Below are 25692 nucleotides of genomic sequence, written 5' to 3'. Positions count from 1 at the left end.
AGAGAGAGAGGAGGAAAAAAGGCCGCAAAACCAATAAAGAATCAAAAGTAGAAAGATTAAAACTATATTAAATTCCTTCTCAAGGTTTCACCTTTAGAAGTTTCAAACCATACATTTTTTACTTTATTCCCATTTAGGGCAATGAAAAGAAACATTTTGCCTAGTTGGACTCCTTGATATTCCTAGTGTTAATATTGGGAGTGGAGGAAAACTCGTAGTCTTTTAGTCTCAAGCAGAAATTTAATATGATACGGCAATAACATGAAAGAGTCTTCAAGCTTTGTCATTGTACCCTTTGCCCTGATGAGAGATGAGGAGGAATCACCTGAAGATGCAATTCATAATATTCAAAGGAGACCCAGGAGGTAAAAAGAGACTTAGGACTCTCTTCCTATTTATTAAAAGCTTTTCCTTTAAAATCATTGTTTCAATGCACTTGTTAGTGTATCGTATGATCTTTACCTCTTCCAAATATCATAGAAAAACCTATGACCCAGTTTCATAAGATGCTGAGTAAACTGTAGTTTTCATTGACTTAAAACACTATAGTGAATGCTGAGCGTTCCTGGCTCATTTTGACTGTTGTACCAACTTTTATAAATCCACTAAAAACGTTATAACATCGTAAACCGATATGTAGAGAGCTCAGATTATGGACCCTGGGTCTAATCTCTAGATCATAGAATGCAATTACAGAATTCAGGAAAGACAGAGGATAGGGGAAAGTAAAAATTCAAGGAGTTTAAATTTTCATGTGAGAGATCTTTCCTTAGAGTTTCGTTTGGCTGCCTGGCAAACTCCAAGGGTTTGTCCAGCACCTTGGCAAAAAGTCCCTCCATCCTAGAAAGCATAGAATGATTTGATCGCATGGAAGAATAACTTTCTGACATGCTTCTCTGCTTCTTCCATCCCTGACACCGTGAAATACTTCTGATAATCTTTGTCAAATTTTCTCTTTTCTCGACTGAGATAGGGAAAGATCAGAACTACAAAACAAACCACATTCTATTTGTTATTTTTACCACCTTGAGCTGATTAATCAGAGAGCTGTTCAGAGTGAGATCTCTGTTTTCAGTGGTAGTAGCTAATAAAAATTGAACTATGTATGTATTATTTTTTTTGCTTTGTACTTATCAACACCAAGTGGCATTTGCTGTTTTATAGTCCATGCACTAAACAGAATGAAATCCTTTTGCAGATGGTTCCCCACCAGTTTTCCCTTTGACTGTCTTTAGCAGTTCTGCATTACCTACACGTTTTGTCATCTTACTATTCAACTCCTTTTTACAGATTACAAAGGAGCTGAACACTACGCACACCAGCACAGTTCTTTGGGAGAATCAGCATTTGTAGCTCTCCAAGCAGGGAAAAATTTATGACTTATCCATAGAAGACATGGTCTGCTAACTGAAAAGCAGACAGCAGCTGCAGACAATTTCTTCTTCTGTCTTCTATGCTTATTTATTTTTGATTATTATTATTTTTGTAAAATTCAGCATGGAGGGTTCCCAGAGGTGCATGGAGTATTGCTTTTGTGCTCAGTCACCGTATATAGCTGTTTGAATGAGGCAATGCTTTCCCAGGTACCATAACATCTACAAGTTCGTCTGTCCTGAATTATTTCTGAAGGACTCAAGCAGAATTTCAGAGCTTACTGGGTGTTCGAGCTGCTTTCGGTTTATTTAATTTCTAAGTTCAGACACTAGCCCCACCTAATGCAGTTCTTAAGAATATGCTTAAGCCTTACTTAAATCTTTTGGTGTTAATCATATGCTTAGATGCTTTTCCTAAATTAAGTTTTATTTCATTTCAAGAATTAATTTAATCTTAATGCCTTTAAAATAAGTGTTATTGGATGCATTTTGCAGTCCCCAAATAACCTGAAACATCATTCAGATGAAATAGGGAACACTATTAAATTGGCCTCTGCCCTTTCCAATAAGCAGACACGAGGGGAACACATTCAGTACAGGAGATAAAGTTTCTATATAACTGTAATGTCAGTCAATGGATCTGAGGTTGTAAACCTCTATTACACTAACGGAGATATTTTCACACAGGTGTTGCAATCCCAGAGTGGCGATGCTTTTCTGATGAAGCTTTAATAAATCATTTTTTAATAAATGATTTATTAAATCATTTTTTTCATAAATCATAAGCAACATATGTCTTTCTACTTCCCCCCTACTGCATTGTAGCCAGCTGACCTGTAGCTATTAAGAACATGAGGAGAGCTTTATACAAACCACCCACGTAGCTCACCTGGAACTTTTTGTCTCTAAATACAAGTTTTCTGAACTTAAAATGGGATTTCAAGCAGACTGGATCTCTGTATCTTTTAGATCTATCTTTAGTCTCCAAAATTTCCCCTTAAAACGAAAACATCAGTTTGACAATTAAAATGCAGTCAGATGTCACAAACCTCTGAAAAAGGCTAGGAGAAAGTTTAGGCTATTTTCCCCATCACCACTCATATGTTGTCCTGGCTCCCTCCTACTTTTCTGTAGTTGCACATTTTTATACAGGTGACAAGGTCTCTACGAAGTGGTGAAATTCTGGTACTTCATCACAGGGAAACTGAAGAGTGTGCAGGATACTGAGTTATGTGCAAGCTGAAGACAACCTCAGTTCCAAAATACACAGCTGTTGTGTGGGAAAGTGTCACTCTAACTTCATAGCTGAGCATCTGAGACACAGAGACACTCAGAGACTTCACCAAATTCACATTATAAAGGAATTAGCTTTCTACATTTAATAACATTAGATCAAATCATCTGACTGTATTTTCTCCTTGCCAACAGGCTCGCTATTGCAGAGATCAATAGAAGGACTCAGCTGAAGTTGTAGCACAGGAGAACAGCTGCTCTTCTGATGATGAGAGAAACCCATCAACCTCACATTAATGTGGTTGTTTAAAGGTATCAAAGTGCACAGTATTGAGTAAAGACGGCCCAGACAAAATAGGTACAGTCTTTGCAGCAAAATGAGAAGCATGTAAAGTAGTGTTACAAATGACAGAAAATTAACTCACCACCACAAGAGAATATGAGCAACATAGTCAGACAGGACTCAGTCAGCTCTCTGTAATTCCAACACTGCCATACAGCTCTGCAGAATAGAATAGTCTGCAGAATGGGCCAAAAAACTTTCAAAGCACAAGAGCTCTAGGCAAAACAGGAAAGATGAACTTTGCAGCCTTCTTCGGGTGAAAATCTCATCAATTTTAATGAGAATTTTCTCTGCTTCTGAGTCTCTCCTTAGAAGAAAAGAAATAACTGCAAAGAGGAAGCTTTCTTCCCATGGACCAACTGGTGTCAAGGCCTTTTAATATATGTTAAATGTTATGAGGTGCTGAATAGTTTGAATAATTTAAAATGCCCCAAATGCAAAGAAATATCAGATCTGTGTGTGTGGTTATGGGTCATTTAGGATTATGCAGTAAGAACGTAAATGAGTTCAAAGGGAAACAACCACTGCTGCTGAACGGAAATAGCTTGTGCTAATTGCTCCACATACCCCAGTAAGCTCCTAAAATGTGCCCTCATTCCCTATCCTTCCCTTCCTCTCCATTTTTGGTGATTCTGAATCAAGATATCTATCAGGTATTACTAAATGAAGCAGCTGCTTTAAGTCTGTGTGAATGGGTTTAGAAGCATGCCAGGAGTCCTGACAGGACTGGTGTTCATTTCAGAGCAGCAGCAATGTCTGCCACAGGAAACAAGGTTTTAAAAAAACAGCCTCGAGTTTTGTTGTGATGTGAGAGCTGTCAGAACAGGAGCAGTTCATTCATTTCCACTTCAACGGGACAGCCTGATTTACTGTGTTTGCTGCTACTTTTTTCCATAAATTTCATTTGGCAGCACTAGAAGAAAGGCTCAAACAATGCAGCTTAACACAAGAAAAACAAAATGTTGGTAAACTGTCTCCTCTCTTCACATCAAAATAAGTCAGCTTTTAACGCCTGACAAATATCTTTACTTTCGGTTGTGAATCCCCCATGCAGTCACCACTCAGAAAGGTGGAAAAGATTGCTTTGACCAAGTGCAAGTATGAAGAAGCCCCCTGACATGTACAGGGTGAAATTTCACTCTACCGTAAGCAAAATGTTTATGTCCCCACTTTGGAGGAAAACTATAAATATTTAGCTCTTTTATCTGACAGAACTGATCACAGAATCCAAATACTGAGCCACAGCTTGCCTGCAACATCAGCAGGTCAAAAATCTCTGCTAATACAAAATAAAAACAAGCAAAAAGCCCACAAACCCACAAAACAAATAAAAAAACTAAACTGCATCAATAATTTGCAGAGAGCAATGATCCCTTCATAACAATAATATTTGGCTTTTGAGTTGGCAGTCACTTTTTAAAGACAACAATGTACTCTGCTTCTTGCCTTTCTCAAGGCAATCATCATCATTCACTGCAATAACACACACACACACAAACTATTTTTCCATTGCATATTATTTCTGGAAGACTGGAAGATTATTATTTTTCCTTACCAACTTTTCTATCTTAATATGATGTGAATTGATTTTACATGCCACCAAATACAGGTGGCCCAACCTTCTCACAGGAGCTAAGCCACTGACCAAGACAGTTTGAATGTTCATACCTTCGTCGCTTGGAGACACTATTCCCCAATGTGCAACATCAATACATGCTCTCTGTGAATGATCTACTGTTGAAAATTAATAAAAAGAATAAGTGCTCACTGTTCTCAAAACACACAGCAATATGCTTGGAGCTCTGAAGTTTGTAACTAAGGTAAGTAATCCTCATCTGTAGTCTGAGATGGTAGCGAGAAGTCTTTGCTTTGAATGAATATGCCCCTGCTTTATCAATTTCCAGCCACACAAGATTAATTTCCTGCAATTTAGCAGTCTGTCAGTGGCCACAGAAAATGTTAAAACTGGGTTTTGTTGCTGAATTAACTGCACAGTTGTATGTTCATATACAGTCTGTCTGCTGATAGTGACGAATGCTGCTGGCAAAGGCAATGGTCTGGAGAGGTTATAAAAAGTTCTCCTCAGTTGTATGTACTGCTTCATAGTTAATGCTGCTTTGCAGAGCTGGCAACCAGAATGGGCATGAAATGTCATTTGTTTTAAATTTAATTAAAAAGTAGGATTGATGTGATGACAAATTGGTAATAAAATGCAATGTTGGATTGTTAAGATATGAATACTTTGGATAGCCTAAACATCTAGCATTTCTCCTTGCACTGTTTATTCTGTAACATGTAACTTACTGCTAGGCATTAAATAATTAAGACATCCATGCAGAAGCCCATTACAAATTGCTCCTCAGCAACTTTTGGTGATGTTTTTATCTTATAACTGTCTGCAAAAAATAAACTTCCCAAGCATAACATATGTACTTTTTAATAACAGCTTAGCAGAGATAACTCATACAGTACAAACTTTATGAGTTTAAACTCTATGAGCATATAAACTGCTGTATTTAAAATAAAAATAAATATCAAGTGCTGAGCAACAACCATTTAAGAGAGAAAACCCTCAAAGTACAAACTGAAATACTAAATAAATTGATGTGGCTATGAATTTCTAGCTCAACAGTTCAGAATAAATATTTACAGACCTGCTGAGTTCAAGAGAAATTTTGCGGGCTTGCCTCTTCTTTTTAATGCTTTCTCTCAAAACTAAAAGTGCTGTGATCTTGGTAAGAACAACACACACGTGCACTCAAAAAATAGCTATATTTGTTTAGGTTGTGAAAAAAGTGCTTACTCTGCATATGCTTTCAATCGAGCTCCACTTAACTGCAGTTGCTGGCATTCCTGTTGAGATTTGAACAAATCCGACATAATGCTTTCCATTAAACCTGTGGGTAAAAGTCTCCTGAGCAGACAAATCTTTGTCTACAATTCTCTCCATTAGCGTATCCCAACATGAATACAGACTAGTTTTTGTGTCAGGGCACTGAGAATCTACTTCTGCTATTCTGTTTTGATTGAGTGATGCTCTAAATCCAACAGCAGTCACCTAGATATTGGTAACATTTTTATTTATTGGAAATCTTAACTTTCTTTTCCAAAATCAAAAAATACTTATCTCCAAGAAGGATAGGGTCACATCTAAGGTAGTGGATGGGAAATGAACTTCTGGAATGTATGGTTCAATGCTGAATCCAGGCATGTATTTCTGTACGATCTTGTACAAACCAATAGATCTCACCATGCTTCAGTACTCCACACAAATGTCACAGAGGATAACAATAACTATTTTCTCTGCTGTGTTAGCTAAAAAGGTCATCAGAGAAAGGTCCAACTCTAGACTGGCCTATGTACATGTTAAACACTATCTGCAAACATACAGTAAGATTCCCATTCATTTAGGCTATTTCAGTGGTACCATGAAATAAGCAAAAATCAATTCCATTTACCATAGTTCTTTCATTTGTATTGCCAAGATTTTATCACAGTTTTTCTTCCAGTGCCCTGGCTTTTATCATCACTTTGTTATGAAATATTTATATCTACCATCCTGCAGAGACAAACTGATGAGTTATTCTTTTATAAAGCAACACTAGAATTTACATAAGCTGAAGAATCAAGCTTAAGTATATTTAACTGTTGTTCCAGGGTGCTTCCAGAACAAAACATTCTTAATTCATTGTTTGTCTGATGAGTATGGGAATGTGATATAAATGATACAAGATGCCAGATACTACTAAAAGTTATGAACTTTTAGTATGCATCACACTAATATTCTAAAGTTTTGTAAAACCAAGGCTTGCTTGTGTATTATGGGTCACTTAGAAAGAACAGCAGCCTCTCAGGCCATACAGTTACAATTTGAGACTCTACTGTACAGCTAAAAGAAAATTACCATTCTAATTGATTCAACATGAGTCAGGAAAGCACAGAAATGGATGAAATAAGCTCAATTATTCTGTCACCAACAGCCAAGTGACCATAAGCAGAATTATTTAATTTGTTATTTTTTGAGTCCCCATTTTCTTTGGACCACATATGAGGATTGTTGTCATCTTTAAATAAAAAGTTCTTGTATATGCTACACATTAGCCTAGTATTTCACTAAGCTCAACTATTATACTTGTAATGAGCAATATATTCCATAGAGTAACATTCACTGAAGTACTGTGAAAAGGTGCAGAAAAGCAAGGGAAATTCAGAAATACTGATAAAAAAGTTATTTCCCCATTTCACCTCATTCTACACATGAATTACAAAACTCTCTATAAGGCAACGATGACATGCAAAGCTGGCTTGGAATTTGCACCAGCTTTAGGCAAAGCCTTTTTGAAGACAAGGATTGCTTTGTTTTGTCTGGCTGCAGGTTTACAGCAATGCATTGATTTACAGAGAATAAGACTATCTTCATCACCAGAAAGTCTAGAAAAAGATATATATTTTTTTAAATGTAAGAGTTCTGGGTGTTCACTCTCATGTGTAGTCATGCATAGTCCTTACAAACCCTTTGAAGAAGAGAGGTGAAAGAGCCTAGATCTCAGTACAACACATCCTTAATGTGGGAAGGGTAGCCCAGATGTCAGAGTAATAACTTTTGAGTCAAGAAGAATGATTGAATTCCCTGCTCTTCCTCTGACTTGTAGCAAGCCTTGGAGAAGTCACTGGGAGTTAAATACACAGGAATTTGAAGGCCCTGATTCCAGGAACATCTCTAATTCCCTATTCAGTAACTAAATGCAGAAACTTGGAAATGAGGTCCTTGGGAAATTGGTCACTGAAGAAGCTGGCCGTATTCCATCCTGTGTCATAAAGAATTAGAGAAACTTCACTCAACACAAACAAAAATAAAAATAAAAATTGGCGGTACTGACAGACAATAACCTGTCTGTCAGGTTTCCTAGAATAAATTCAATATATTTGGACCTTGATTAAACAATTCAAACCCTTATACTAAACTGGTCATCTCAGGGATGACAAGTCAGTGGAATACCTTGATTTTCCAGCTCCTACTAGTACAGAGAGCTTTCACACGTAACCTCTGACAGAAATAACAGTGGCAGCATCTCCTCCTCACCAAACACTATCCCAACATGTCAACATCTCTCCTTTTCCAGAGGTTATTTCCTCCACATGAAGGAAGTACATACAGAATACAGTATATTCACATGTGATACTGAACTATGAACTGGGATTGTCTGAGCATTTCACTGAGACTCAAGTCTCAGAAGAAGTCTCAGTCTACAGGCTGCTTTACAGTTGATTATCCTTTTATATTAATATAATTTACCTGATTCCTTCATACTCTAGGTCATACCAGTTTACCTTAAAGATTTTCTCCTACCTGCCCCAACTTGTGCTCTCAGAGCCTGCTTGTCACACCAAGCAGCTTTCTCCAGCAGTGAGACCGAAACATTTATTTAAATAAGGAAGCACAATGCTTCATGATGAGTTTTATTGCCAGTGGAGTTGACCACAATAAAGACTTATGCACTAGTTCAGAAGAGGGAAGGAGACTAGCCTGGAAAAGATGATGCTATTTTTCAAATTAAAAACAGAATTGAGAAATCTAATTAGACTTAACTGAAATTTGAGAGATTCACAATTAACCATCATGGGACAAGAAAAATAAGAGTTATACTGACTGCTTCTACCCTGATTTACACAGGCACAGTCTCCAAACTTATCTTTGTTCAGCTATATAGGATATTCTGACTAGCTCTCTTTCTCTTGAGAAACAGCTGGATATTATTCTATTCATTTTTCAGACATTTTTATCCTATCTTCCTTAAATGATGAACTTTATGATTATTCTTGGTAATTGTTCCATCATTACTTCTGTAAAAGAGTGAACCTCCTTTATAGCACAATATTAATGTTTTATATTTAATTCTCCTCTGCAAATATGTCACTACATAGTTTCAGAAATTTCTGTCTGATTTCTGTTTAAGGACTATAGAAAAATAGCAAGATCAGAAGTCCCTACTAAAGAACTCTTATTGTCTTCAAGATCAACCCTAAGCATATTATTATGGGTAAATCCTTAAATAACCACATTTGCCTTTCTTAGCTGATCCAAAGCATTCCATTAATACATCACAGTAGTGGGTGATCCCAAAACAGATATCTACAATAAACTTCGCAGAATCAAAAGTTTGTTGTTCTCCCTTCCCTCATCTCAAACAGTGAGCAGGTATATTAAATTAAATGACATGATTTTTATTGTCTTGTTCCTCATGTGATTTTAATTGCATCCATCTAAAAATCCAAAACAATTGGAAACATGTTAAAGTAAAGACAGAAAGAAAAGTTATTGGCCAAGAGCAGCACAAATGCATGCTTTGGCTTCAGTTAAAACAATGCTTGTTTGTGTAGATACAAGACAAAATTAGATTCTCTCTAGCTTAAATGTAAATTAGTTGAAGGGCTCTAAAATCATCCTTACTAGATTCATTATTATTAAAACAAAACAAAAACAACAAAAAACAACTGCTTTTTACATTCCTTTAATTCCAGTAATTACCACCAAATCAACCAAGAATGGGAGCTAGTCCTCCTGCCATTGCACAGAGTAGCTCCTGTTCACAAATTATTCTAGATAAACAATTAAGATGGGCAAGGAGGTAGAAAGCAAACAGAGCAATATGTATGATAGTAGCAAATAGCAAATTTCTTTCATAATTTGGGGGGTGGGTGGGTTACTGAAAGCAGTCTCAATTACACACACACACAGAATCAACATTGTGCTGAGAAATGGCAATTGAGAGTAGGGATACTGTATATCCAGTCTTCCCCCATCATGGCCTCTTTCCTGCTTAGAAATTTTGTCTGGGTGGAATTTCAGAATATTTAACATTGTCTAGGATTTCTGAATGTCTGGCAGCTTGGAACAACTCTGCAAAAGGTCTGACCAAACTGAGCTGCCAAATTTCCAGAAGTCTTGGCTGTTGCTTCAGCACGTGCACAGATCAATTGCAAGGGACAGTGGACTACGTCCAGTACTTTGGGAGTTGTTGGACACACTGCACATATACTAAACAGACAGTTCTTATGTACCAATATCTGGAAATTCCTGAATATAAACATGATGGCCATATGTGACAGGAAGACAGGTAAGGAATGAATTTCTGAGTTAAAGAGATTGAGAGACAGAATTGGAGCTAAGAGCACCACAACTGTCCAAAATCAAGACATTTCTTGAACAGTAACTCCTACCTCTGCAGGTTTTCCTGAAGGAAATATAAGCAGGGGAGCAAAAATAGGTGTTCCACACATGAGTGCTTGTGTCATTTGATGAAGTGCCTTTGAATAATTCTGTATACAGATAACTCTATATGGGAAAACAATTGTGACTGAATCCCACTTTAACCACTTCCCAGCAGGGCAGCCGTCTCCCATAAAAGCATGGATCTTTCCTGAGTTTCTTCCTCATAGAGCTTAGAACAGTCACCCCTCCAGGACATACAGATCCAAAACCGCTGGCAGCTTCATGCAATTAGCTGCCTGGTATGTTTTGTAACAGAGAAGATCTCATGCCAACAACAAAGGATTTTATGCCATGTCATCATCTTCTGTCATCATGTGGGCTTCTCTCATTTCAGATTCTGCCATCTCAAATCCAGACATACAACGTAATTAAGGTATACTTCTGGACTGTCTGCTGACTGAAACTTGGAAATGGAGCATGCATTTGCAGCTTAAGTCCAAAGCAAAGGGCAAATGACAAAGGTTTTGCCATGAAAAGCTGGTACAGCAGCCAGAACAAAACAGGTTGGTTAGATCTCAGTTTTTCCCTTAGCAGGTAGTCATTTTCTCCGTTGTCTCTTGTTTCTCCCTGTCTGATCTCAGACAATTTCCTCAGGCAACATGTTTCAAAGAGTACCTGTGCAGCCAGCAGCAGCAAAAGCAGCTCAGACTTTGGCAAATTCACACATATAATTGGCCTTAAGTATGATTCAAACAAACAGACACAGGTTGGGTGTTGCAAAAGAAGAATGACAGAAGGAAAACAGGAAAGAACATTAACCACGGGCAGGATTTGACATTAACCTGGCTAGTCTTGATATTTACCATTCAGCTCCCTTATTTGAGGGTGGATGGAATGGGAACAGCAGGACAGTAACTACTCAGTGAGCATCAAGCTATGAACTACATACATATCCCAACATCTGCACGAACTCTGAAGTACATCTGTCAATACATGACTTCTAGCTCCACCAGATTAGAATACCAGACTAGATTTAGTACTTTGATAACTTGGTTCTGGCAATGGACCATATATGATGGTTCACATGAAGCAGAAAAACAACCCACACTGCACTGTTGCCAATTGTGCAATGCTTTATCCAAGGAGAAAAATTCTTTCCTGACCCCTAGGCAATCAGTCTGTGGTCCGTAGCATGACATTTGGCTGTTCCTCTCAGGCAGAGCTGTAGCACAAGTATTCTTTAGGCTCGTAAAATTAATGACCATCAATATTACCCTTGAAAATTATACACACATGCAGCCAAAGCAGGTTGAATTAACTGCTAGCAGCAAGCAAATGCAGAGGTTAATATCACTCTGGACAGGGAAAGGTTTCTTGGAAACTGACGGCTGACTTGTCAAATTTTATTGCTTGACACTCAGTGACATCAGTGTAAAGAACAAAAACTGTTCATGCTATATTTTTAATGTATTCAGTCTATTGCTATTTAAGTTCAGCAAAATTATGTATGGGCAGCTAGTCACATAGTTACTCTGCTTCCACCTACACCATAAACAGAAGTAGACTTATGGCAGCATTCAAATAACTGCTAAGTTCTACAGTTCATCCAGTGATGTGCAGCTGCATTAGAGAGATACACAAAAATTATTCAATATTGCAAAGCATTGATAAATATTCCAGTGATTCCAGTTTCTCCATCAGAGAAACAAACAGCTTAAAACAGAGCCTGGTAACATTTTGGCATGCTCTTCTTTTCCAAAAGTATCTTAAAAAGTACTGACAGACAAGGTAGAATGCCTTAGCACAAGGCAGGGGTTACTTCCTGGAGCTGTTCACCTCACATAAGACATGCAATGGAGATCTGCCCATCAATCAGTTTCTAACAAATTGCAATCCCACAACACAATTTCAAAATAATATGGGAAGATTTCCCCACCAAACACCTCAGCAACTGACTGATGAACAACTTCGGTGTCCATGCAGCAGAGGTTAGAGGAGTGCCTGGGGAAGGTAACCTTGTTTTAGCCTAAGTGGTTCCACCCCTCAGTCAGATTTCCAGGCCAACATCATCTTCATGCACTTACAAGATGATAAGCTAACATTTTACCCTGAGATCACATTGGGAGACTGAGATATGCAGTCAGACATAGATAAACTAGCTGAGATTTTAGCAAGAAAACCAGGGTGGTAGTAGGAGGAACAGAAAAAATATATTAATGTTAATGGCAACTCCAATTCCTTTCCACTTCCTGTTTCCTACATTTATGGACTATTTTTCAATTTTCACTCTCTCCTTGATCTTCAGTTGCCATTTCACACAATTTGTCTTACATGCTGTTGGAAAGAAAAGCAAAAAGTTTGACTCCAGTGCTCCCTCTTCCTTGTTCACTTAGTGAGAGTACAGGATCATCACAATATCAGATTTATATCCTGTCTTGGATCCTCAAAATGTTTGTTTTTTCTGATAAGACAGATTCCACTGCAGAGGAACTCTTTGAAGAAAATCTCCTGTCTAGCCATTTTTAAAACTTTTTATTTTTCTTTAGCCTAAGTCTAGTTTAATATTTATACTATGTGATGAAGCAGAGTATCAGCAACAGACCCTCATAACATCTGTAGCTTATTTTCCAGGATAGAAAAAGCTAAGTATGTTCAGTAGCTACCTCTATTACTAAATCATATTAACTTCTGTCCTTCTGAACCCCTGGAACATTGAAGTAATGGAAGAAACTACATTCTACAAAGTAGCTAAAGACGGTCCCATATAATACGAACTCTGAGGCTGCAATCTAGAAGGACTGCAGCTATTAAATGACAATGTCCTTCCAAACTGTGGCATTGTGTCCCCCATCCCCCTGTACATGTTACTAGACCAGGAGCACAGCAAGACATTCATTTGGACCCAGCAGTTAAAAACAACAGAACCAAACACAAGCGCCCCAAGCACATTACATTATAAACAACGGATCACACAAATTCAATTTTTATAGGCAGTGTAATCATTATAAAACTTGTTTTTCTTGCACAAGGTAATAAGGGGAACATGCTGTGCTTGTATTACTCTGTATTTCCAACTATTATAATGTAGGTTGTTCTCCCTCCTCCAAATTTGCAAGCTTGTATCTCAGCCTCCAACTAGAGTTGAGTCCAGGGAATTTGGAACTAATGCACAATGATAAAGATTGGCTGTTTTATGTCTACAGCTGTGTTGCATGCTTCTCAGCTGCATTAGCTGAGAGAGGCAAAACAAAGCTACCCTAAGCAAATACCAGACAATACTCTGTGCACAGCAAGAGGCTGAAGTGCCAAAGACAGTGGCTGTAATTACCTACCTTGGCTTGCCGAGCCATAGAATACAACATAAGGCAGTCTATTTGCAGAAAGTAATTGCACGTCTCACATGTATTTCAACAAAGCTGTGGTCTGTATGCTTAGCACTTAATAAAGCACTTCAAGCAATACAGGTTTACTTCATCTATTTGACATGCATTCAGTCAGTATATTATCATCTGCATTTTAAGCACAGAAAATTAAAAGATTCAGCCATTCTCATATAGTAAAAAGGCAGAAATGGGATTTAAATTTTCATCAAGAGGTTCAGTCCAGAACTTCCACCAAACCTTCATTCCTTCAAGGAACTTAAGTCTTTAAGTTTAATTAGTATTGAATTTGTGTATTTTATCCAAGCTACTAAAAACCCTGCATAGTTTACCCTTTCCATGTTCAAAGCAACCCTAAAAAGGGGATGGATATTCTTGAAGAATTAATATTTTAAAGATAGGTCTGAAAAAATATTCAAAACAGTGATGGCACTCTAACTTGTAAGACAGTCAATTTTACCACTGCTTTCTTTTAACAAATAATAAAAAGTCTGCAGAGCAAATGAAAAATTGGAAATAACCTACTTGAGTCTTTAATTAGGAAACATAAGAAATGTAAAACTAAAACTTAGCAACTTCACACAATTCAACTTTCATTTCACTTGCTAGTTGCAGTGCTGTCTGGAAGAACCAGCCACAGTTAGAATAGTATTGTACACAGGTGTCACATAAATAAAGTAGCAACATGCCATCTTTTCATTGTGGTTGCAACCTATCAAGGTGAAATAATGGAAAAAAAAAAAAAAAAAAAAAAAAAACAGTAAGAAAGGGAATGTTCATTGGGACCGGCCAATGTTGGACACACAGAGAGGATTTCTAATTGGTATCTCAACATTTCAAGAAGAAGTAGGCTATTTTTGGAAAAAAAAATAAAATAAAATCTAATCTAAATGTTTGATAAAAAAATCTGCTCTCTGTCTCAAATGTTTACATCAAAATTTGTTGTTTATTTATTTATTTTTTTTAAGAATGCCAACTTTTCTTCAAAAAGTCAAATCCAAGAACTACTACCAAGTTTTAGTTTTGCACTTAAAAACTGACATATTCCAGCAGTTTTCTGCTCTGTTCCTGATGGGAAAAAAAAAAAAAAAATCCTAGCCTGCTTTTGCATAAATAAATAAGATATATATCAGATGCCCTCTACTGGCCCTCTGTTTAAGTTAGTTTCAGAAGTTATAAATTTCCCAAATTCCTTTTAGCTTTTCTTTTGTTATCATAAAGTTGCAGTTTCCTGCCTCTGTCAGGGAAATCCCACCACTTCAAAGATTAGAACTGCATTCAGTTTGATGATATAGCTGTCAGCACACAATCAGAGCATGACATGGACAGGAGGAAGCTGAAAGGGCTAAGAGGGAAAACTGACAGCCCCAGAAGAAAGATTTGGCTTAAGGGAGAAGAAAGGAACATAAGAGACCATACCAGGGTTGAAGCACAAAAGGAATATGGATGCTGGTAAGGACAATTGAGTGCCTCAGTTGTGAGGCGAAGGAGAGAACATGGGATCCACGTATGCCCACATTCTGCCAGTATGTCCTCTGAAAATGCTTTATCCTTTCAGATTATGGCAGCTGGTGCAGATACAAAAAAGTCACAACTCTCTTTTACAGATTCCTAGCTTAACTACCAAGAAGCACAGGTAACACAGTTAGCTTCGTGTTACACATGAAGCAGACAAGTTCAGAAACAGGCAACTTTGGGAGTCATGGAGATCGATATGCAGTAGGAGAACATATGCTCTCTGATTAGAGACAGATCCTGAGGCAGTTTTCCACTGATACTTAGCTCAGTGCCTGGCATGCTCATCTAGGTTAACTCAGCACACAGTCAGGTTTTGCAACACTACTCAGAAACAGACCTGTCACACTCCTGCCCCCTCAGGAATGGAAACACCAGTGTATTCTTCTTAAGTAAAGGTCCCATATTGAAGAGGCAATTTCACTGGCTTTGCAGACTGTGAGGTAGCCTCAGGAAAAGGTGAAACCAAACAAAGAAGCGCTCCATCATCTCCATTTCTTACCTTTCCCTCAAATCTTGCAATGGCTCCCAGCTGCACCCGGATATTCCGAGGAGGAAGAGTAAATGCTGGTGCTTCAGCAGGAACTGAGGGGCTGAGTGTCAGGGAAGTTTTGGATACTCGAGTAGTTGTCACCAGTTTCACATCCCCCATGATGTGAACTGTAAAAGAGAAACACAAAGGGTAGCATAGAATTTACAACCATTAATTACTTACAGTTGCAGCTAAGAACCAGATCAGAAGCAGATTGTTCTGTATGTATGCTATATGCATATACATAGTCAGAGTCTTCAGCCTGAAGAAACAAGTGCTATTTTTTGGGTGGGGAGCTGAGACCAAGGAAGATTTCCTAGTGTGCCTACAGTTGTTACAGGGTCACAGCCTTGAACTGAACTCAGTTTGAACTCTCAAGTCTCAGGCCAGCTCCTTAACCAAGAAGTCATCCTTTACAACTGCATTAAATTGTAATAACTTACTTCAGGAGGATATTTTTGCAATATGACTTTGATTTTCCTGGCCTGGAATACACCAAAATCAATAAGTCTCAAAAGCAGAGCCAGTGTTAAATAAGTCTTATGAAATAAAGAGACCAAGAGACCTCTGTTTGCACTGGAGTTAACTTGTGAGTGGGAATGTGGAAAATCTGATTTTTCATATCGTGCTTTCAAGATCTTAAGAAATATCTGGATAGCTCCCTCCAAAGTACTGCTAGTACATAACAGATACTTAAGCTGAAATTCCAAGTCTCTGCTTTGCTGCAAATCCTTCTGCAGCACATATACTAGTAAAATAGCGTCAAATTTCTTGCTACAAAACTGGCACTTAAGAAATCTCATTATAGATATCTGCTTCAGAGGTGACTCTTCTGCTACCCACCTCCTACTTCCCTAAAGAAAGCAAAAAAGAAAAAAAAAAAAGGAGAAAAAAAAAAGAAAAAAGCACTATTATATTTGTTAAAATGTAAAAGCTCGGGTTTTCCAGAAAAAAGTAGTTGCTCGACAAGTTTAACAAAGAATAAAACCAAGAAATGGCTTGGTTAGCCAACAGATCATTGTTGAACCAATGAAGAACACTGGCCTTGCAACAGTCTTCTATCTCAAGACCACTGCATATTTGCAGCTTCTGCAACCAACAATAAAACCTATTCCATGAGTTTCCCTTGCAACTCTTTCTGAAAATCTCCAGTTTTTCTCTGAGTACAGAGGCTGAGAAGTGCATTTTTTGAAACTGACTAGACAACTTAGGAACACAAACATCATTCATTTCTATTACGACTTATACTCCACTGTCATGTGTACTTCTGAAAGCCAGTCTGAGAACACAGTACTTCCATACAGCACACCTGACATGTTCAATAAACATACAGCATGCCAATCTCAAGAAACACCTATTCATTGTTAAAAAACAGTTTGAGGGGAAGTTATTAGTCTGGAAATCAGATGGCTAATCTAAACTACAAGTTTTGGCTCCTTCACAGTCAACAGAGATAAAGAGGCACCTCCAGAGGTTGTTATGTTCTAAGGTGAAGAAGCCACAGAGCTTTCTTGTTCATATGACGCGTCTGTTAGAAACCCTGGTTTAGAGGGCAACTATTTCCAAGATATCAGTTAAATTATGTTTGTACACAGATTTTCTAAAAATACTTTAAAACTCCTTCCTCGGTCTTTCTAAAAATCTAGGTGAAAAGGGTTTTGGATTTCTTCTAGAATGGCATTAAGGCAACATTTCTGTATACCAACATGTGAAAGAAACAAGAAAACCCTCTAACATTTTTAACGATTGGAATGCTTAGACCAACAAGTAAATGGAAAAAAAAAAAAAAAAAAAAAAAAGATGGTTCTCTAACAAAGTTTTAACCTGTAAGAAATTACACAAGAGCTAATCTTGCAGAGAATCTGTGTACCTGCAGCCAGTTACTTGAGAGCTCAACTTAAGTCTCCCTTTCCAGTGTAAATAACTCTTCAAAACATAAAAAGAAAGAAAAAAAAAGCTATCATTTTGTCCTAATTTATCACAGAAACCATAAGAAATCATAACATAGCTTTAATTGGTAAAAAACTGCTTGTATTCCACAGACAGCAGAGATGAAATCGTAGACTTCCTTCTTTTCTAACAAGTCCGTGTAGCACCCTAAGAGACAGAGAATGACTGTCTCTCCCAGCTGTAGTTACTCCAACAAACAACCAAAAGCTTGAGAAAAGTATTAATTCAATTAACTGTTCTTTCATTAGGGACAATGCTCCAAACTCAGTTCTCAGATAAAACTATAATTTATCCCATCAGACTTTCCATCATTTTCACAGCTGTAAACTGATGCCTACCAAGCTAGTATGTGTCAGCACCTCTTTTTTTTTTTTTTTAAGATTGATTTTTCTTTGCAGATAAAGAACACACATTTTTCAAATTACTAATTACTATAAATATAATCTGATCTTTTATCACTTTTGCTATTTGACACTGATAATTCTGTATCTGCCTACTTTTTCTGAGTTGGCTTTCATCCTAAATTGTATTTCTCATTCTCTTTTCTTCTGTTCTCCTTCAAAAAGTGCTTTCTTTAATTTTTCTTTTCACAAATAATCTTGACTTTTCAACATGCTCAGCTAACTACTCAGTCTTCAGATTTTCTTCCCACATGTTCTCCTCTGTTAAGCTACCAATTTCCTTATCATATCAATGCCAAAATCTGCATTGTCCCTCTAGTTGTGAAATCAGTGATGTCTCTCTAGCTCTTAACCAGCAAATCAGTCTGCCAACACAAACCTGCAATTAAAATTTTCTGACCATTTGCGATAGTAATGATGTTCCAGGTATAATGCAGATATGATGAAAATCTTCTCCAATCTGAAGATGCTAATATGTTTGATTTCATAAGAAACCAGTAATATAACTTATTGTTTCACACACAACTTTGCAGAGAATTTGAAAAACAAACAAACAAACAAAAACACCAACAAGCAACACAACATGAAACAGAAAAAAAAAAAAAAAGAAAAAAAAAGGGTATACTCCCTAAACCGTGTTAAAAAATAAAAACTGCAACAGCAGTTGCAAAAATTAAATCACCTAGGATCCAATTTCAAGCCTGATATTCGCCTATGTAAATGGAACTACATTTTGGCAAATGCCATTAAAATGGATAAAACAACTAAGAAAGAAGGCCACATGCACTGCAGATGTTCACAGGACAATTCTCTGGGGTTCAAAATGTTCAAGAAGTATCTGCCCCTAGGTACAGTGCACTGCTTATGCAGGGCAACTTTAAGGAACCTTGTTAGGCAGGACACCTGCTCACACACAGAAACCTCCCCATGGGGTTATGCTGTGAGACCAGGTTCACCAGGGACATGAAGGAAAGCCACTAGCACATGCTTGGAAAACATGCTTCATCCAACATATGCTCATCTTTCAAGCACCAGCTTGCTCAGATATGTATGGACTGCATTGGACAAGAAGTCCTCTGGCTGGAAAGATCATCTAAAGAAAAGACTGAACTAAACTCCAACAACTATTTTTCTACTGATTTGTCTGGTTATTCAATTAAGCTCTACAATATGTGGAAATTAAAATAAAATAAAATTAAATTAAATTAAAAAAAAAAAAGAAAAAAGAAGCAGTTAGGATAAAGAAGCAGAGTATGGCAACTAATATGGGCATTCGTACTGGTCAGATTACATTTCTTTTGCATGTTGGTGACATGCCAGAAATCAACAACAAATTGATGCTTAACATTATAGTGAGACTGTAATGTATAAAATAAAGTAATAGCTAGTCTTCTGCATAAGGACATCTTGTGTGGATTTATGCTTTTATAAATAAAATGTCTAAAAGGGATTGAATTTACCAATGAATATTATCTCAAGTCAGCACAAGCAGTTTTCTAGCAGCATAAGCCTCTAATCATCCACATTTAGCAGTCTGACTTTAATTAGCTGTGTATGCTGAAGATGTTTCTAGCAAATAATTAGGAAGTATTTTTTCAGCTTAGAGGATGTTTAACAATTATGTTCCCAAACAAATAAATAAATCCATGTTTTGCGGTCTGGTGTTAATATGGAACTGCTATGTCCAAATATTTCAAGGAAATAGTGTTCCAAAAAACAAATCTTATTCAAGCTTAAAATTTGATAGGCAGAAAAAATGCAGGCACTTAAAAACTATGGAACACATCTAACTGGTCTTCTTTTATGTAAGGAACTTTCTAGAATGAGCCTCTCCTCCCTAAGATCTTTTTCTTAGCAAGCTTGCTGCTGAATAAGATTTCAAAGATGCTGCGTGAACTCATAACGTTTCATTTCACATACTGTGCACACCTAAACTATGGTCTTTAAACAAAACCAACTGTAACTGAAGTTGCAATACAAACATTGTGGTATTAAACATAAAAGAAAACCGCCATGCAAATGTTGGCTTGTAGGCTAGTGATGTGGTTAGACAGCATTTCTAATCTGGATTTTTTTTATTCTTAATCCTTTCTAAAAAGCACATAAATCCTTACAAATTCTCACAGTGTGCCCTCTAATCTTTCTAATACCAAAGCAGACTAATGTGTTTCAAGCATTTTCTTCTGGGAACAAATCTCTGTCACTCAATACTCTGCTCACAAAAATAAACCCAAAAAAGCAAACACTGAGAAATCCATCTCATAGTTTTTCTCATCCAGTTAGTTTATATATGTAAATACTTACCACCAGCTTCCTACATAACCATTTAATTATACTAATTTCCTTTTACCAAGTCCTTCCTCCAAGGCAGAAGAAAAATGAGTTGCAGAGAGGGTGTGTGCGTATGAGAACGCAAGTGTGTGCAAATGCAAGGAAACCAGAGCTGCCAGTTGAAAAGCCTTTATTGGACTCACTGATATTGCAACTCTGCTTAGTGCAACGTAAGCAGCACATTTTGGCTTGGTCCAACTTTTCTGTTATTTCAGCCAGACCGCCCTCAATAACCTCTGAACCATCTCTGAAATCTGGACACAATCTTTTGAGCTCTTTAAAAATAGGAGCAAAAGGCCAGTCCAGGGGTTGGAGCATTTGTCTGCTATTTGGGAGTCCTGGTTGAATTCCCTGCTCCATATTGGGGCTGTCTGCATGACCTCAGGCAAGTCACTAAGCCTCTCTTTTGCCATGGCTCCCCATTTGTGAAATGGGGATTATTAGTTCCTTGCTGCAAAGAAGTGCTGTGAGGATAACTTTATTAGAGGGTGGGAGTCAGGCTACAGTAACAGGACTATAGAAATAGCATAGAAAAAAAAAAAAAAAAAAAAAAAAAAAGCAAAAATTACTATAATTACAGGAAGCTGGATCTCATTATAGACTTTTTTTTTTTTTTTTTTTTTTTTTAATTAACCAATGGGGTGGTGTTTTCAAAAAGCATGCATTTTAAAACACTAGGTAAAATTTATTCTCTTACACAGATCACTGAATTCAACAGTTATGCTAGGAACTAAATGTCATCCCTTATGCCTTAAAACCTTCAGTATTTCACAACCTACTTGACAGTTTCCTCTGTTCACACACCTTATTTCCTCTCTCACAGATCCTTTCTTTACCACAAGGACTAACATGTGGTTACCATACACCTATACAAATCTGAACACACTCTCCCCAGAACTACAGAAATGATTTTTTGCAGCCATGTGACTTGTGTCTATCTTTTCAGTCTTACCTTACAAGACCACATAAGGAAGTATCCTGTCTCCTCTCAGCTACTGGTACCCAAGAAATGGCATGCAGGGAGAATGATAAACCACAGAGGATCAGCAAAGAAATTCAGGTGATAAAGTCACATGTGGATTTAACAGGCAAGACGAGGCAGAACTGGAACAGAAAGCAAGGAATTTGTAACCCCACCAATCACAGCTATGCTCTAGGCAGCCCTTCCTTGTATCAGTTCTGTCTCAACTCGACTGGAGTTTTTTCTTCCATTGCCTCATACATAAATGACCATCTTATTCTCACTGGTTTCCTGCCTACCTAACCTCTAGAAAAGCCTTTTCGTCATAAAGATATTCAGGGCGTTTTCAACCAGACCCCAGAACATCCAATCATTTTCCTAGTAAAATTCAATAGCAACTATTAGCCATGCCAGTAGGAACAGGATCAGATGCCAAACCTTCACACACAACTCCATGATCAAAAATTTTGCAAGCTTAAGTTTTGGCAACACCATGCATGTAAAATCCCTGAGTATGTTCCCACAAAGTGCGTTTGCACAACTGTCCTACACAAATGGGAATTACAGGCCAATTTGTGATTTGTGCAAAAACTTTGCTGTCACTTTATTGAGCCTAAAATAATCCAAGTTAAGTTACAGTTTCATTTGGGACCATTATGTCAAGACTTTCCCAGAAGTAAGCAAGGTCTTCAAATCCTATCATTTCAGTGCCTTGGATTTCACACTCAGAAAGTCAGCTGTGAGGCTTTACATCAGCAAGAATCTTAGTGGTACATCAGATAAAGGACAGAACAGGTTCAAACTCTTCCAGGTGCTCATTTTAACAAAATACTATTGCAGCCAGTATATGGTATTTCAGACACAATAATGTTCTCCAGCCTGCTTTAAAGACTGAAATATTGTCAGCTCTAAAGAAGATGTATGTATGTGAGACTGTGGTGGAGAGCTTGAACTATAGTTGAGCTGTAGTTCCTACTACAGTAGGAACTTTCTGAAATGAAGCTAGGTCGTTTTCTTTCTTCCTTCTCCCAGATCTTCTCTTTACCTACTTGCTTTCATGACTAAGATGAAATAAAACCAACAGTGGTGTTTTGTGGAAGATTTCCTTTATTTTACTGTGTCTTGGGTATCCCTGTAAGAACAATGACAACTCCTACCTATTTTTTTCAGGGCTTCTTCAAGGCTTAGGTCATAAGCTTTTATGGAATATGTGAATCACAACTACCGTAGAAGTGTCCACAAGTAAAAGTGGCTAACCCCATGTGACTTATTATTTAATAGTCAACCTAAAAGTAGCCCTCTTTTTTGGAAAGTGCCTAAAAGAGACAAAAAGATACTGTTCTATGGTTTGCATGACACAGAGAACTGAACCACTTTTACTAGATCAGGCTTAAGAGAATCTATCTAATCAATAAATTTAGTCCCTTTTCAGATTTGCATATCTGTTGCAGCATAGGCTTTACCCTGCAATCATTTCCATGATAAAATCACACAGTTGTGCGAGGAATTTCATCCTGATCTTGTGAAAGAATAATTCAAATGATGCTAATTGACATTTACTTATATATAGGTTTATTAGAACACTAAGAACACTAGAAGGCTGGTAGTCAAACATCTTTAATTACTTATATAAACCATAAAAGGAAAACAACAACAACAACAAAAACAACAGCAAAAACAACACCCACATGTTTTTTTTCCAAACAAAAAGAAAACCACAACCTCCTTATCCATCAATTTGTGCTGCTTAGCCAGAAAATCACTTACAAGGATGCATGTTTCTTGCAGATGCTGCCAGTTGTAACCATGCTCTAATTTTCCTCAATTTAACAGTTCTGTTTAGGGTACTTGACCATCCCAGGCCCACTGAGATGTGGATACTTGACTTGTACAGACATCTAACTTCACTTACTGTCAGAAGTCATGTCGCTGAAACAAACCACATCTCACAAAAGCCATGATATCTGTTTTTGCACAATCACACCGTAATGGTTTCTTGCTATATTAAAGTAGCTGTAGAGGGTATTTCAGGTATAAGGAATGATATGGAAAACCATATGAAGAGAGAAAAGGATATATACCTTTGATAACATACATTTATCTTGATTATAAACAGACAGGCTACATAATCCAATTATTCCATAGCCACTGAACATTAAAATTTCAGAAAAAAAGAAGAAAAAAAAAAGATACCCATTACAAGCAGCTGGACATGAAACTTTAAAGAATGCAATGGCATTTTAAGACTCAAAAATGTTTAATTTGAAACATCAGATTAAGGAGCAGTAAATCAAGAGAGACCATAAGAAATACAACTTCTTTGCAGCTGTTATCTTAGAAGAAATATGAGCAATGAAATATGACATGTATTGGGCAGGTTCAGTAAAGCACCTATACCTATGAATTATTTTATAGCAGCAAATTGAAGCCAGAGGGAAACACAGATGGCAAATGGGATGCAAGCTGGGCTTGTTCTTGCTGATTCCAAAGTGGCTTCCTATAGAAGCACATTGGGGAGAGTAATTCAATCTGACTTCAAAACCTGCTACAGTTCTAGTTTACAAGCAGCATAAAAAGAAAAGAATAATAATAATAATAATAATAAAGGTAAGACCTATAGAAAGGTTTTCAGTGTACTAAGCAGCAGATCACTGTCAATAAAGTTCTACTATTCAAAATCTCCTTTCACTGTTCAAACAGTACAGAGCTTGTGACACCTTTAAGGAGAGCAGTATTTAACCTCCCAGTCTGTTTAGGAACACATTGCCTTCAGTCTTCAGGCTGTACTTATATCCAACTCCCACTCCACAATCACTGGCCAAACGCATGAGGAGGGCTTTTGGGGAAGGTTAATTCATTCCCATGTTCACGATACACACCTGCAAAATGCCATCACTTTCTAAAAATTCAAAACAACTGTAGCAGTTCTAGAGTTGGGACAAAAGCCAGCTTGCCACATGGAGAGGTAACTCCTTCTTGTCCATCTACCCACAAAGACAAACCTGATGGGATACCCTGGCAAATGAAGAGCGATCTGGTTTGAAAGTGGAGCAGGCAGTGAAGCCACAGACTTATAGGTTCAAACCAAAAGAGAAACACACCAGGACAAGCACTGGCACTACAGCTCCTGGGATGGAAGGGGAACCACAGCAAAGACTGAAGTTTGCTGGAGATGGTTTTAAGCAGCTGGTTTGAGAGCCTGCTGTATGTTTCAAAAAATCTCTATCCCAAATTAGAGCAAAACCTCTCTCCACCGCAAGACTAAACCAACCATTTTCCAAGCTAAAAGCACAACTTATGTTTGTAAAGGTACCTACAAAGAAATTAAAAAAAATAAAGTCAAGATGTCAAAACTCCAAGGACTGAATACAAAATTAAATCTTTTATTAAGAAAGATAAAATCTATTTATTTTGTAGTTCCCATTTTCTAAGTGCATGGTTCAGAAAGGCTTCTAGCGAAACTAGCAAGGTTAATTTTAGATGAAGCTAGCATTGGACAAGTTTTATGAGGTTTAAATAATAAGCTAGCTTGGAAAAAAAAAAAGACAATAACAAGAGCTTATTGACTTGCTTAGTACTATACAGCAACAGGGGGCAGAACTTGGGAAGTGAACATTTTGTTTGAGATACTTCATGAAACATGTCAAGACAGGCAACCTAAAAGAAGCTAAGATTATTTTCTTGTGATTATTCTTGCTTTACCATTTGATTTAAATAAAAGTAGATTCACAGTAAAAGTCATGTATTTGCAATGGCTTAGTGGTAGTAGAACAGTATTCTAAACCAGTAGTTTACAGCAAAGTTGTCTTCTCTTTTTTTTTTTTTTTTTTTCTTTTTAAAAATTATTTTTCTTTCAGGTTCCATGTTTCAAAGAATAACCACAAGATTAACTTTCCTTGATGGTGATGCTGCAGGTGGCCAATTGCTGTTGCACATTTCCAAGCCAGTAGGGCCATAAAGTTGCATGAAAGGTGAGTCATGGAAGATTTGTGGTTCATAAAGCACAGAATATTTAGCCTCCACATTTTGCTTTGTGATTTAGTTTCAAATACAGCCAGAACTCAAAAATGAAAAAGAGACCCAAGTCTGCCAAGTTCTATGCCATTTGGGAAAATGAACATATGCACTATACTGGCTGAGGTGTGTGAACCCCAGGGTAGCATTGGAAAGAAACCTGTTCACTTCAGCCAAACATAGACTGGGCCATGAATAAACACCACTAAGTTTCAAATTATGCTGCAAATACTTAATACTAAAGGAATTAGGTTCTTCATTTGAAAAAGCCACTGGTTCTTCATGCTGAGATACTTTGTACAAGGCCAGATTCTGTGCTGCCTTCCATTCTATGAAGTCCCATTAACTGTCAGCATAAAGCCTGGCCCATAAGCTCTCCCACAAGTTTATTTTTTCTGGAAACTGCAGTTTTGTTCATGTATGCAAGCCAGCATTCTACAACAATC

General features: G+C 37.3%; 1 protein-coding gene across 6 annotated transcripts in view; it reads right to left on the bottom strand.

The window, feature by feature from the left end:
• The window catches only part of MYLK (myosin light chain kinase), a 204298-nt gene that overhangs the window by 129397 nt on the left and 49209 nt on the right, over nt 1-25692 (bottom strand). For all 6 annotated transcript variants that reach the window (XM_032189767.1, XM_032189771.1, XM_032189765.1 and 3 more), the window contains one exon: nt 15560-15717. In XM_032189767.1, coding sequence (XP_032045658.1) covers nt 15560-15709 — 150 coding nt within the window. In that variant the 5' untranslated portion in view covers nt 15710-15717. The remainder of the gene's footprint in view (nt 1-15559; nt 15718-25692) is intronic.

Source organism: Aythya fuligula, chromosome 6, assembly GCF_009819795.1.
Source record: "Aythya fuligula isolate bAytFul2 chromosome 6, bAytFul2.pri, whole genome shotgun sequence".
Taxonomy (NCBI): Eukaryota; Metazoa; Chordata; class Aves; order Anseriformes; family Anatidae; genus Aythya; species Aythya fuligula.
This window is presented reverse-complemented; position numbering and strand designations above follow the sequence as displayed.